At 42.7% G+C, this 12,301-nt stretch overlaps 1 protein-coding gene across 3 annotated transcripts in view; it reads left to right on the forward strand.

Moving 5' to 3' along the window:
- The window catches only part of LOC102947596 (monocarboxylate transporter 2), a 47,014-nt gene extending 35,379 nt beyond the window's left edge, over positions 1-11,635 (forward strand). For 2 of the 3 annotated variants that reach the window (XR_006292212.1, XR_006292213.1), the window contains exons 4-6: positions 3,457-4,332; positions 8,936-11,217; positions 11,467-11,635. Coding sequence is in view for 1 of the 3 variants with exons in the window: in XM_037905150.2 (XP_037761078.1) it covers positions 3,457-4,332; positions 8,936-9,237 (1,178 nt within the window). In the remaining 2 variants the exon portion in view is untranslated. Of the gene's footprint in view, positions 1-3,456; positions 4,333-8,935 lie in introns of all 3 variants that reach the window. The other variant, XM_037905150.2, reaches the window with a different exon arrangement.
- The last annotated feature ends 666 nt before the right edge of the window (positions 11,636-12,301 follow it).

Consider the following 12,301-nt stretch of genomic DNA (forward strand, 5'->3'; position numbering starts at 1 on the left):
CCTGTAAATCTCACTTATGCTTTTTTTTTTGGAGATCTTAGGCCAGACTTTTAAAGGTATCTAGGTGCCTAACTCTCAATGCAAGTTGGATGCCTAAATACTTTGAAAAATCTGGCCTTTAGTGTTAAAGGCCTTGAGCTAGATTCTGCACAGTGGGGGATTTCACCCGTTGTGCAATCTATACCAACTGAGGATCTGTCCCACCACATTTATGGTCTACCTAGACCCAACAGGTCAAGTTAAGGACTGTGCTTCATACCTATGTCTGAATTTCCTACCAAGGATATAGCCCTAAGGTTATTTTAACATGTATTTGTTTTGTAACTTCTTTTGCATTTTCAAAACATTAGGTTAATTTTTTTAAATGGAAGCTTGACAGTTGGAAAGCAATTGTTTAACACCATCTTGGTTATCATAGCATATATGGAATTTGAGCTGCACAAAACCAATGGAATTCTGAGTAGCTAACATTTCTTATTAACAATAGTTTTCCTTAATTAATTTGAAGGACGTTGACATTCCTACTTTTTATGCTGTAAAGTGATATGCTTAATCAGGTACTGCACAATTAAACAAACTAATTATATAGATTAACGAACTGGAAAAAATCAGCATGGTGCTGTTTTCAAGATTCACATTTTCCAGTATTCTCAATTCAAGGATGAAATTTCAATTTTGTTTAACAGGGCATCCTTCTTTAGGTAAGGGCTAGGGTGGAAAATGTGTGTTATATTTCTAAATGTAACTTTAAGGCCAATATGCATTACTTACATAACTTTATTTTGTGAGGGAAAGCAGGACACAGATGCTTAAAAACATCTTTTAAGTAGAACAGATTCCTTACTGGTATCCTAAAGAACCCAAGAATGATCTGATAGTCCAACATTTAACATCCATTGTGGCAGAAAACAGATTTCAGCTCGTGCAATAGGAGAGCTAATGGTCAGTTAGGTGGTTGAGTTACTTATGGAGATTTATAATGCTATTACTATTTTGTTTAAATACAATAAAAAGTGTATTTTAATTTAAACGTCTCTAGCTCTAGGGACCTTCTACATTAGTATGAGCTGCAGTGGGGTCACTTTTGGTATTACAATGTACTTGTGCTCTTGACTGCTCAGGGCTTGTAATCTCTTGGCTAAATTGCTCACATCAGCATACTAACTAACAGTGGAAGAGATGGGTGCTCCTGCACTTGATTCCTAGATCTGCTTGCCCTTTTGTAGTGGGCAGGGACGCCCCAGCCCTCCAGTGGCTAGGATGTGAGTCCTAATCAAGCATGTAAGCACGTTGCCCTCTAGTGGTTAAATACCAAATGCTGTCTATGACATAATGCTGACATCGCCAGTAGTCTGGATGTAGCAAAAGCATGGATGACCAGGGAGAGGTCTGCATGTGAGTGGAAAGAGTTGATTCATCTGGTCAAGTTTTTATAAGGTTGCCTGTCACTTTGGTATCTGAGCATAGACTCATAAGACTGGAAGGGACCTCGAGAGGTCATCTAGTCCAGTCCCCTGTGCTCGTGGCAGACCATTATCTAATGGGTGTTTATCTAACCTGCTCTTAAAAAATCTCCAGTGATGGTGATTCCACGACCTCCCTAGGCAATTTATTCCAGTGCTTAACCACCCTGACAGTTAGGAAGTTTTTCCTAATGTCCAACCTAAACCTCCCTTGCTGCAATTTAAGCCCATTGCTTCTTGTCCTATCCTCAGAGGTTAAGAAAAACAATATTACTTCTTCTTCCTTGTAACAACCTTTTACATACGTGAAAACTGTTATCATGTCCCCTCTCAGTCTTCTCTTTTCCAGACTAATCAAACCCATTTTTTTCAATCTTCCCTCATAGGTCATGTTTTCTAGGCCTTTAATCATTTTTTGTTGCTCTTCTCTGGACTCTCTCCAGTTTGTCCACATCCTTCCTGAAATGTGGCGCCCAGAACTGGACACAATATTCCAATTGAGGCCTAATTAGAGCAGAGTAAAGCGAAAGAATTACTTCTGGTGTTTTGCTTACAACACTCCTGTTAATACAGCCCAGAATGATGTTTGCTTTTTTGCAACATTACACTGTTGACTCATATTTAGCTTGTGATACACTATGACCCCCAGATCCCTTTCCGCAGTACTCCTTCCTAGGCAGTCATTTCCCATTTAGTATGTGTGCAACTGATCAGTGGTAAAAGAAAGCAGCCTTGACCAGCACTGTAATATGGCCCTCTGTGCTGTCAAAGAAGTGAAGGTACAAATTAGTTTGACTCCTCAAGTTCCACACCTTTCTCCCCTCTGGCAGTTGGGGACAGAGTGAAATCCTGCAACTCCCCAGAAGCCTCTCAGTGAAAAAGGCGAGTGCCCATAAGCACCCCCAGTAGTTCTTCTATTCAGGAATGATCCCGGCCACTTGAAAGCAGCTCTATAGCTCTGAGCCAGAGACCACACCATCTTCACCAACACTTGATGGTCAGTGGTCTCCAGGACTTCTGATGGAGCTACTGTGATTACTAAATACCATTCTCTATTGCTCATTGGCAGAATGAGTTTGGCAGCAGCTATATTAACGAGGACAACTTCAGCACCAGGAGATGGTCAAAAGCCTGGTTTAAAGTCAAAAGCGCCAGTCAAGTCCAGGGCTGTTTAGTTGCGTGGTCACTAAAGTGTGTGTGATCAAGTCACAGACACCAGGCCATAATATTATTATACAAGCATGATAAGATGCTAGCAGTGGCAAAGCAGCCATCGTTTTTTGTAATAGATGGGTACTGTTGTTATGCCGAGCTGTTGTGTTTGGACAAAAGCACGTGGGACCTGTTAACTTCTATTTGGTGTTGTTGGGATACAGATTTCCATATTCTGTGAGCCATGACTATAAGGGTGAGATTTGCAGCCCATGGTAAGGGGCTGGAAAGTGGCTTTAAGCCACCTTTGCACCTCCTGATTTTGGGTTGCTCTGGGGTTGAAGCGGCCCGAGGTATAAATTGGACAGCACCGGGGGACTTGCAAAGTTACAGCAGCATCTCAAGGTTACTCTATGGGCCACAATGCTGCCTGGAAACTCCTCAGCACTGCATGCTGCCCTGACTTCTTGTTAATTATATTACCAAAAGCACCTAGGAGCCTAGTCATGGCTTCACTGTGATAGGTGCTGTACAAACACAGAACAAAAACACTTGGGTCTTCTGCCCCCAGCATGCCCCCTTTGTCAAGGCTTGCAAAGGGGTCCTTGGAGGCAGCTTTATGGCTGTCTTCCTGAGTTCCTGCATTGGGTGAATCCTTCCCCTGGCCAGAGCTGGGGCTTTTAGGGCCGCTTCATGCCAGTCCAGTCCTTGCACCTGGTATAAAGGGGGCCAGAGTGGCAGTGAGGATCTCACCCTTGATTTAGACAGAGCCATATTCTGAATGGAGGAACTGACAGTATAATTTATACCTTTTGTCACTGTTTTTTTCCCTCCATTACAGGATTTGGCCTTGCTCTTAACCTTCAGCCTTCAGTGATAATCATCGGGAAATACTTTTTGAAAAGGAGACCAATCGCCAATGGCCTTGCCATGGCTGGGAGCCCCGTAATGCTTTGTACCCTTGCTCCTTTGAACCAGTTCCTTTTTGATAATTTTGGCTGGAGGGGCAGTTTCTTTATTCTTGGGGCAATTTTACTGAACTGCTGTGTGGCTGGTGCTCTCTTCCGGCCCATTGGAATGGCAGCTGACCCTGCTCAAAAACAAACCATCAAGCAAGCTGAAAAGACTGTAAAAGAGCAGTCCAATAAAAGCTCGGTTGAAATGGTCCATCCCAAAACTGTCAGTTTGTTGAGCGGAACAGAAGAGGAAGAGGACAAAGACTGCTGTGAGAAGTTTAATAAGTACCTTGATTTTTCCCTCTTTAAGCACAGAGGTTTCCTGATTTACCTGATTGGAAATGTGCTCATGTTTCTGGGATTTTTTGCCCCTATTGTTTTTTTGGCCCCTTACGCGAAGCACCTTGGCGTTGATGAATACTCAGCAGCCTTCCTCCTTTCTATCCTTGCAATAGTCGATATGATCGCCAGACCCACCACTGGAATTATTGCCAACAGTAAATGGGTGAGGCCAAAGATCCAGTATTTTTTCAGCTTTTCAATTGCTTTTAATGGTGCCTGCCATCTCCTATGCCCCTTAGCCACAGGCTACACGGGTCTAGTCATATACGCTGTCTTTTTTGGCTTGGCCTTTGGTATGGTTTGTGCCATGCTCTTTGAAACCCTCATGGATCTCGTGGGAGCTGCGCGATTCACAAGTGCTGTTGGCCTTGTCACCATAGTGGAGTGTTGCACTATACTTCTTGGACCACCTATTGGAGGTGAGCATGTTTCTATACTATAACTCTAGTGACATGTCAGCTTTCGCTCTAATTCCCAGATTGATATTGAGTTTGCAGAGGGGTGCGTCTAACTTCATCTTCTCCATTTCAATCCCACTTTGTTTGGGGTTTTTTTTTGCAAGTAATTATGTATAGAGTAATAAAGGTCATAGATTTATCCTCCGTGATTTCTCTTAGTGAGGATTTAGCAACATTAAAAACAAAAAGATCATCTCTCATGTGTTCGTTCCTTGGATCTTGAACCTGCATATGTTCCATATGTAAAAATTCCCATTGGAACCAACAGTTGTGTGTGTGACATGGATGCAGGCTGATGCCTTTAGGCCTCATCCGTCAAACATGTAGGTGTAAGTGGCTTTACGCAATGCGACTACTCATATATGTAAACTTATTCACATGCATAAGTGTTAACATGCCAGGGTTTCTATCCTGCAGAGCATTGACTGCTTAAGGCCACCATCCAGCACATGGTTAAGTTTAAACATGATAATAATCCCATTGAAATCTCTTTGCTGAATCGAGCCCCCCGGATTTTAGCTGATGTTTTTTATTTGTCTGCAAGGACACAGTAGATCCATGTAGCCACAGATGTATATGCTTTTAATTTCTGTGCAGGTGTACATTCTGGCCATAAAGGAACTCGGCACACTTCCATTTATAGATTTCCATCCTCTCAGCTTGGCCAATAGCGTTCCAGCTGTAAAGTCTGTAATGAAGAAAACGGGCTGTTTTTTAAAAGGAAAAATAATTTATTTTGAATAGATTTGAGAATTTTTGCTTCTCCTTCTTACAGTTTTTAAAAAATATATCATATATTCCTAAAACATTTGACAAAATAGAAAATAAATATGAATGCGATCTGGGTACCTTTATTCTTTTCTCATATGTCACATGAAAAACTTCGGTTTGTGTGTTATCTTAGACTGAAAGCAGTTCAGAGCAGGGACCTTTGTTATTGTAAAGTGCCTAGCATACTGCTAAGTGCTAGATATATGGGGCAAAATGGTCAGCACCGACCAGCTCTGTCACAAGGTTTCCTCAGACGCGGCTTTCTTTCTGTTATCAAGCACCATTTTACAATTTGTTGCACTACAAGCTGACGGTACAAAAACACCCTGTAACAACCCTGGATCAATACTGCAGGAAAGGTATGCAGCATCTCTGTGAATGTGATAGCACTCTTGGAAAGGAAACTAAGCACCTAAATGCCTTTGAGGCTCTAGGGCTACCTCCCACTGAAATCAATGGGAATTAAGCACCTAAATATCATTGAGGATGAGAGCCCTAGATATTATCTAGTATTCAGAGTAAGAGTCCTAAATCGTTCATAGCTCTTAGTGCCACTCTGATAAAGGATTGATAATTTAAGATGACATCAAACAAAAACGAGGCCACTTGCTGTCAGTAGATGGGCATCTGGGGACCTCGTTTGTGATTATAACCCTCCCTCCCACATACACCTTGAGAACCCAGGCTCCAATAGTCTGTCCTCTCATTGCACCTTCAGTACCTTTTGACTTTGAAAGTACAAAAAAGTCCCACTTGTGCAGAGCTTGCAAGTTGGTTGCAGTCACTGCGTGTGCTCCATCTGAGAAAGCAACCAGAGCACCACTTACCTTTATCAGCTCTCACCCGCCCCAGCCCAGTACTTGAACACACCTGTAACGAAACACGTGAGCAGTACGACTGACCACAGCTGCTAACGATGCGCACCAGTCTAGTTTATAACATCTAGCTTTAAGTTCATTCTCCTCAAGGGTCCAGACTAACAATACGTGTTCAAACCTGCAGCAATGCCCAGAGTCACTTGGCAGGAGGTAAAAGGATTCTCCCGCGAAAAAAATTACCTTATATTGTGTCATTAGGTGGCATGTACTGTAAATTCCTTTCCCATCAAGGAGCCAACAATATCTACATGATATAATTATTTAACACGCTTTTCACCTCTCCGGGCCTTTCATCAAACCTGACGTGGCCATGAGTTAAATGAGTTTGTATGTGACATCCAGCTGGCCTTTATTCTCCATCTATCGCTGGAATAACAGAGGGTGGTGCAGGCGAGGAGGAGCGGCTTACACAGCACGTGCATCTGGATAGGGTAACTGTCTGCTGCTAGTCCAGTTAATCTGTCACCTTTCCACGCGCTGAATGGCCGTCAACTTTGAACGAGGCTCAGTGGTCTGCAGGTATTTGGATATAAAACCGCTAACCAGCGATAGCACCTTTGAGCACAACTCGTACGTGATAGTAAATCCAAGGAACTCGCAAGGGAAAGGTAGCGTTAATATGGGTTTGACTTTCATAGGATGACAACCTAAGAGCTGACTAAGCTTCATTCTCGCACATTGTACAGAGCAGTTTAATTCTTCCTTTCGCGGTGCAGCTGGCACTGTGTGGCAGAAGCAGCTGCAGTCTCTTCTTTTCACACAGAGCCATTATATAATTCATGGCAAACGGACGGTTTGAAGGTGACTGTTTTCTAAGTTCTGTCATTTTTACGCAAGAGATTAAGCTAATTGCCAAAGACCGCTAATGAGGCCAAAACAGTGCTGTGTAATAGTTAGTAATATTAGTTTTGGAGGATTTTTTTCATCATTTTAATAAGCAACAAATTTATTGGTTCTTTGGCATTTAATAACCCACTTCAGGGTTCTGCTTTAATGAACTAAGCAAATTGTTCCCTGTGTGGTTTATGGCTTTTCTTATTCTCAAAGGACAAGAGGCAAGACTATCCTACTGTTGAATTTTCCAATACTCTACTCATTAAAACCCTCATTGAAACCTATTTAACAGACATCCAGATCATCCTGATTACCAAGAAGGAAGAATTGCTGTAATTAGCCTTTGGTTGATGTTTTATGAGTAAGTGAGCTCTAGCTCACGAAAGCTTATGCTCAAATAAATTTTAGTCTCTAAGGTGCCACAAGTACTCCTTTTCTTTTTGCGGATACAGACTAACATGGCTGCTACTCTGAAACCATCCATAAGACAATATATTGAAAGCTGTGTTCCAGGATGTCTATAGAAGAAAGCAGATTGGTGACCAAAACCAGTTGAAATAATAGTTTCTGCAATCAGTAAATATATTTAGTGGCCATAAAATACCTAGTTAGTGTAAGCATACTTTGGGATAATTAATCCCCAGACTTTCAACAGATTAGTTGTCACTCAGGAAGTAATTAAAGGTTCCCCTTCTCAATGAGAAAAAATGGTTTCAAAAAGTCAGAGCTTACATACAGTGTATTAATTGCAAGAAAGAACTAAAAAGGCTATGCTTGAGGTCAATCTTATTTTAATTAGGATTCGGGATGTTAAATTCAGTCCATATTGCTCCAGTGGACAGGCATTAATACTCAGCATCACAGTCTCAACAAGGTTTACATTATGTTACATTTGACATAATGGAGAACATTGACATTTCAATTAAACCAAATCTCTTCAATGTTTCCATAAATCCATTGCCAAGGCATTAACCTTCGAGATGAAACTCACATTTTTCCTGTCGTTGAAAATAGCTGTGTGCAGTGTTGCTGTAGCCGTGTTGATCCCAGGATACTAGAGACGCAAAGTGGGTGAGGTAATAGCTTTTATTGGACCAGCTTCTGTTGGTGAGAGAGACAAGTTTTCGAACTTATACTGGTGACCTATAGAAGAGCACTGTGTAAGCTTGTCTCTCTCACCAACAGAAGTGGTCCAATAAAAGATTACTACCTCACCCACTTGGCCTCTCTAATTGAAAATGTTTAACATTGACGGCACCCTCTTTGCTTTCCCTGCAACTAATGTTTCAAGTTCTATGGAAAGCCCTTTCGCCTCTAGTTCACCAGTTCAAGTCCAGGCAAGGCTGGTAATGACTGAATGTCATTGCCACCCGATTGCTGTTTAGTGGCTTGTGAAGAACTGAATTGGTGGGTCTCAGTCCCATTTCTTAATGGCCAGGTGTCCCATCAGATAGGCCACCGTCACAATTATCATTTCGGTCTGCAGCCCCAACAGAGAGGCTGAGGACTGACTCAGCGAGGTGGATCTTATTCACCCCATGCTTGATCCAAAGCCCATTGAAATCAATGCAAAGACTCCCATTGACTTCAGTGGCCTTTAGATCAGGTGATTCTTGCAGCTAAGGCAGAGACTTGATGGCAAGGTGATGGAGACAAGCTGGTGCTGCCAAAAGGACTTCAGTAATTTGGTATTTTGCACAAGCCCTAGATTCACTTAATAGCACAAAAACATCCGTTAATAATGAATTCTAATATTTTATTTTATAGTTCTATTTTTCATGTGCCTAAGAAATCTGGAAACTACAGTACAAGGCCTCCATCACTCAAAGACTTAAGCACCTGGTTAACGTTACGTAATGTGAATAGTTTAATTGACTTCAGTATGATACTCACAGGATGTGAAGTTAAGCAAACACTAAGCCTTTGCAGGATCAGAGCCTAAGTTATTAGAAAGGACAGAAAATATCCTATTCTGCGCTACAATCACAATAGTAGCCCTGGTGTTCAGAAATGGAAGCCACTGTAGATATTTCAATTTTTGCCTTCATGTCTAAACTACGTTTTTGTTTTGCAATTCACAGGAACGCTTATAGATACTTTTGGAGATTACAAATACATGTTCATTAAATGTGGAGCTGTGATGGTCTTGGCAGGAACATTCCTGTTCATCATGAATTACTACAATTACCGTATGCTGGCGAAAGAGGAGAAGGAAAGAAAAGCGATGGAAGAGACACTGAAGGACAACAAACATATAAGGACAGAAACAGAGGATGGCAATATCTGGGCCAAAGAAAAGATGCAGGATGGTCCGGAGGTGGAACCTTTGAGAGATGAAAAAGAGGGACTAAAAAAAGAAGTGAATGGCAAAAGTGAAGTCTAAGCTTGGTTTAACAGGTTGATTGGGAAAATGCTTTTTGTGTTTCTTAAATTGACTGTAACAATGACATGACTTTAGATTTCTAATTCTGCATTGATACTGCTCTATTTCTACACTTTGCTTTGTCTAGGAAAAGCCTGAAGGAAAAAAAAAAAAAGTCTAGCGTCTCACAAAGTGCTGGAACGTACAGTGCAATACCTGTTCCTATATTGTTGGAGGGCCGCATCATTTTTCTTTAGCTATTTCCTGTTACCAAGAGGGACCTTAAAAGCACCTAGCCCCCATTCTGCTCTTAGGCCTGCTCCAATGTCCGTGAAAGGCCACATCTACGCTGTGAGCCAGGAGTGTGATTTCCCTGCTGGCGCACGCAGACTCGGGCTGGCTCTCACTGCGCTCGCGTGAGTCTAAAGAGCAGTGTAGCTGGGGTAGCACCGGGAGCGGCAGCAGAACTGAGTACACACCCACCAGTTTCAGGCAGGTGTGTACTCCGCACGGCTCAGCCGTACCTCCGCTGCCCCCACCCAGGCTGCCACAGCTCCGGTGCTGCTCACGCGCCTGCTAGCTCAACGACAGCTAGCGGAAGGCTGCCTACACGAGCAGGGGGGTCACACCGCTCGTCGCAGTGCCGATGTAGCCAGAGTCAGTGCAAAACCGTCCACTGGCTTCAGTGAGCTTTCCATTCGATCGTATCAGAGAGGAATCTTCCACTGCTAGGCAACCATTTAACCATCATGGGCCTGATCAGTGTCCATCGGAACCAACAGCAAGGCTCCCGCTGACGTCAGGGTGTATTGGATCAGGGCTCAAGGACCTATCGTGAAGGCTTAAATGCCACCCTCATTTAGCCACTTCACTTTTACTGATGCACCTTCATCACAGGGAAAATTAACTTGGCTTAATACCAATCATCTTCATTTTGAAGCCATGCTTGGTTTAAAGATTCAGCTTGAATTAAAGCCCTGGCTTCTAACAAGGCAATATGCCTTGGTACATGGCTGTGTGTGTACAGTAGTTCATGGTCTTGTGGACTGCGTACAGGATCTGGAGCCAGGCAGTCGCCAGCTCTAATGCCAGCTAGACCAACGACTTGCTGTATGGCCTTGGGATAATGGCTCTGAGCCAAACCCACAGGCACCATAAGCAGAGTAACTTAACAAAGGTGAAATTCACCCTGTGTAGAGGACCAGCATGAGCCCGTGCACCACTTAAGTCTTCAAGAAAAGGGCAAAGTTAATTCCATCGACGTCAAGAAGCAGGGAAAACTAAGTGGGAACAACTGGAGTCCTGCAACGACTTACACACAGGGGCTCTGGGAGCCATTGAACCAAACTGTAAACCCTGCATATGATGGAAACCACTTTAAGCCAAGGTGCGTGGCAGCACCTCTGCTTACACATCTGCTTAACTTTACTCCTGACTCGTCCCATTGACTTTAGTGAGACGATTCATGTGAATAAAAATAAGCCCGTGGGTTCAAGGCCACTGGATTCCATAGAGTTTAACTCACCATCAACAGTCCTATGTATCCGTTTCCTCATCCATAAACTGCAGATAATAACAACAGGGAGTTGTGAGGGCTCATTAGTTAAGCTTATAACAGTTTGTATAAACTCCAACACCCAGGTCCTGAGCGGTATTTAGGCACCTAACTCCTATTCCTTTCAATTGCCATTAGGCACCTAAATATCTTTGAGAACCTGGGCCTAAGTATGATTAATGACTTCCTAGCTCACTGCAAATACTGGAGAAAAATCATATTTCTTAGCTCTGTCATCTGAGAACAGGATTTAATTACACCCAATGTACAGACTGAGTAAGCCTTAGCTGTGATGATGGCTTTTTAAAAATGAATCTTTTCTACGTACTCTGCTGCCTTTTAAACATAGGTCAGACCAATCGTTTCCACCACAACACTCGAGGATGTGCAGTGGGGTTGAAATGCTGTTTCCATTGAAGTCAGTGGGGCTAGGCTTTTGTCCTTAGGCACATTGTAAGGAGAGTGATCACTTTAGATAAGCTATTACCAGCAGGAGAGTGGGGTGGGGGGAGGTATTTTTTCATGCTTTGTGTGTATAAAAAGATCTTCTACACTTTCCACAGTATGCATCCGATGAAGTGAGCTGTAGCTCACGAAAGCTTATGCTCAAATAAATTGGTTAGTCTCTAAGGTGCCACAAGTACTCGTTTTCTTTTTGCGAATACAGACTAACACGGCTGTTACTCTGAAACCAGGCACCATCTTGTATTTGTTGTGGACAGTAACATTAGATTTTTTTTTTAAATACTTATTATCACAGTCATGTAAATATGAACAAAACTAACGGTGTTGATGGAGGTGCCAGAACATTTCCTGAAAGCACATGTCATTTGGAAGCTTTCAGCTATTCAATAAAGCTCTTTTAAAAAAATTGTAATGGATTCAGTGTCAGTTTGTGAGGATAATGTTGTGCTTTCCCTTTGTTAAGAGTCTGGGGATAGCATCACATACAGTAGTGTCCATTCCAGCTACACAGACCTGGGCGTATAGATTGCTGCAAACCGAGGGGGAGAATAAGCCTCATCCTTTTCCACTCCAAAAGCTCCAAAAGTGGAACTCATTGCCACAGGGTAACCCTGAGGCGAAGAGCAAAGCAGGATTCATACAGGGATTGGATATTTATATGGATAACCAGAATATACAGCATTAGAGCAGTAAATATTAAGCCTAAACAAGAGTTCAAGCAGGGATATATACCTTCCTTCCCCAGGGCATAAACCAGCCACTAATTACTGAGGGACAACAGGTTATCCCATACCTGTATGCAGCTGGGTTTAGTGTGCCGCCTTCTGAAACAACGGTATTGGGCATTATCAGTGAGAAGCTAGTGTGCTAGAGAGACCCTTGGTCTGATGCAGTCTGGCTGTTCCTAAGTGCACCCCTAGTTTTTAAAACGAATGGGGTTTTTTAATGTAGCTGGGCGGGGTGGGGGGTGAGTTGCATTTGATATTGCACTAATACATGATAGCTTTGCCTTTGCCCTCAATGGGAACAGGATTGTGAACCTGCTTCCTACCCCACTGAACTGAA

This window comes from Chelonia mydas, chromosome 7 (genome assembly GCF_015237465.2).
Source record: "Chelonia mydas isolate rCheMyd1 chromosome 7, rCheMyd1.pri.v2, whole genome shotgun sequence".
In the NCBI taxonomy this organism is placed as follows: Eukaryota; Metazoa; Chordata; order Testudines; family Cheloniidae; genus Chelonia; species Chelonia mydas.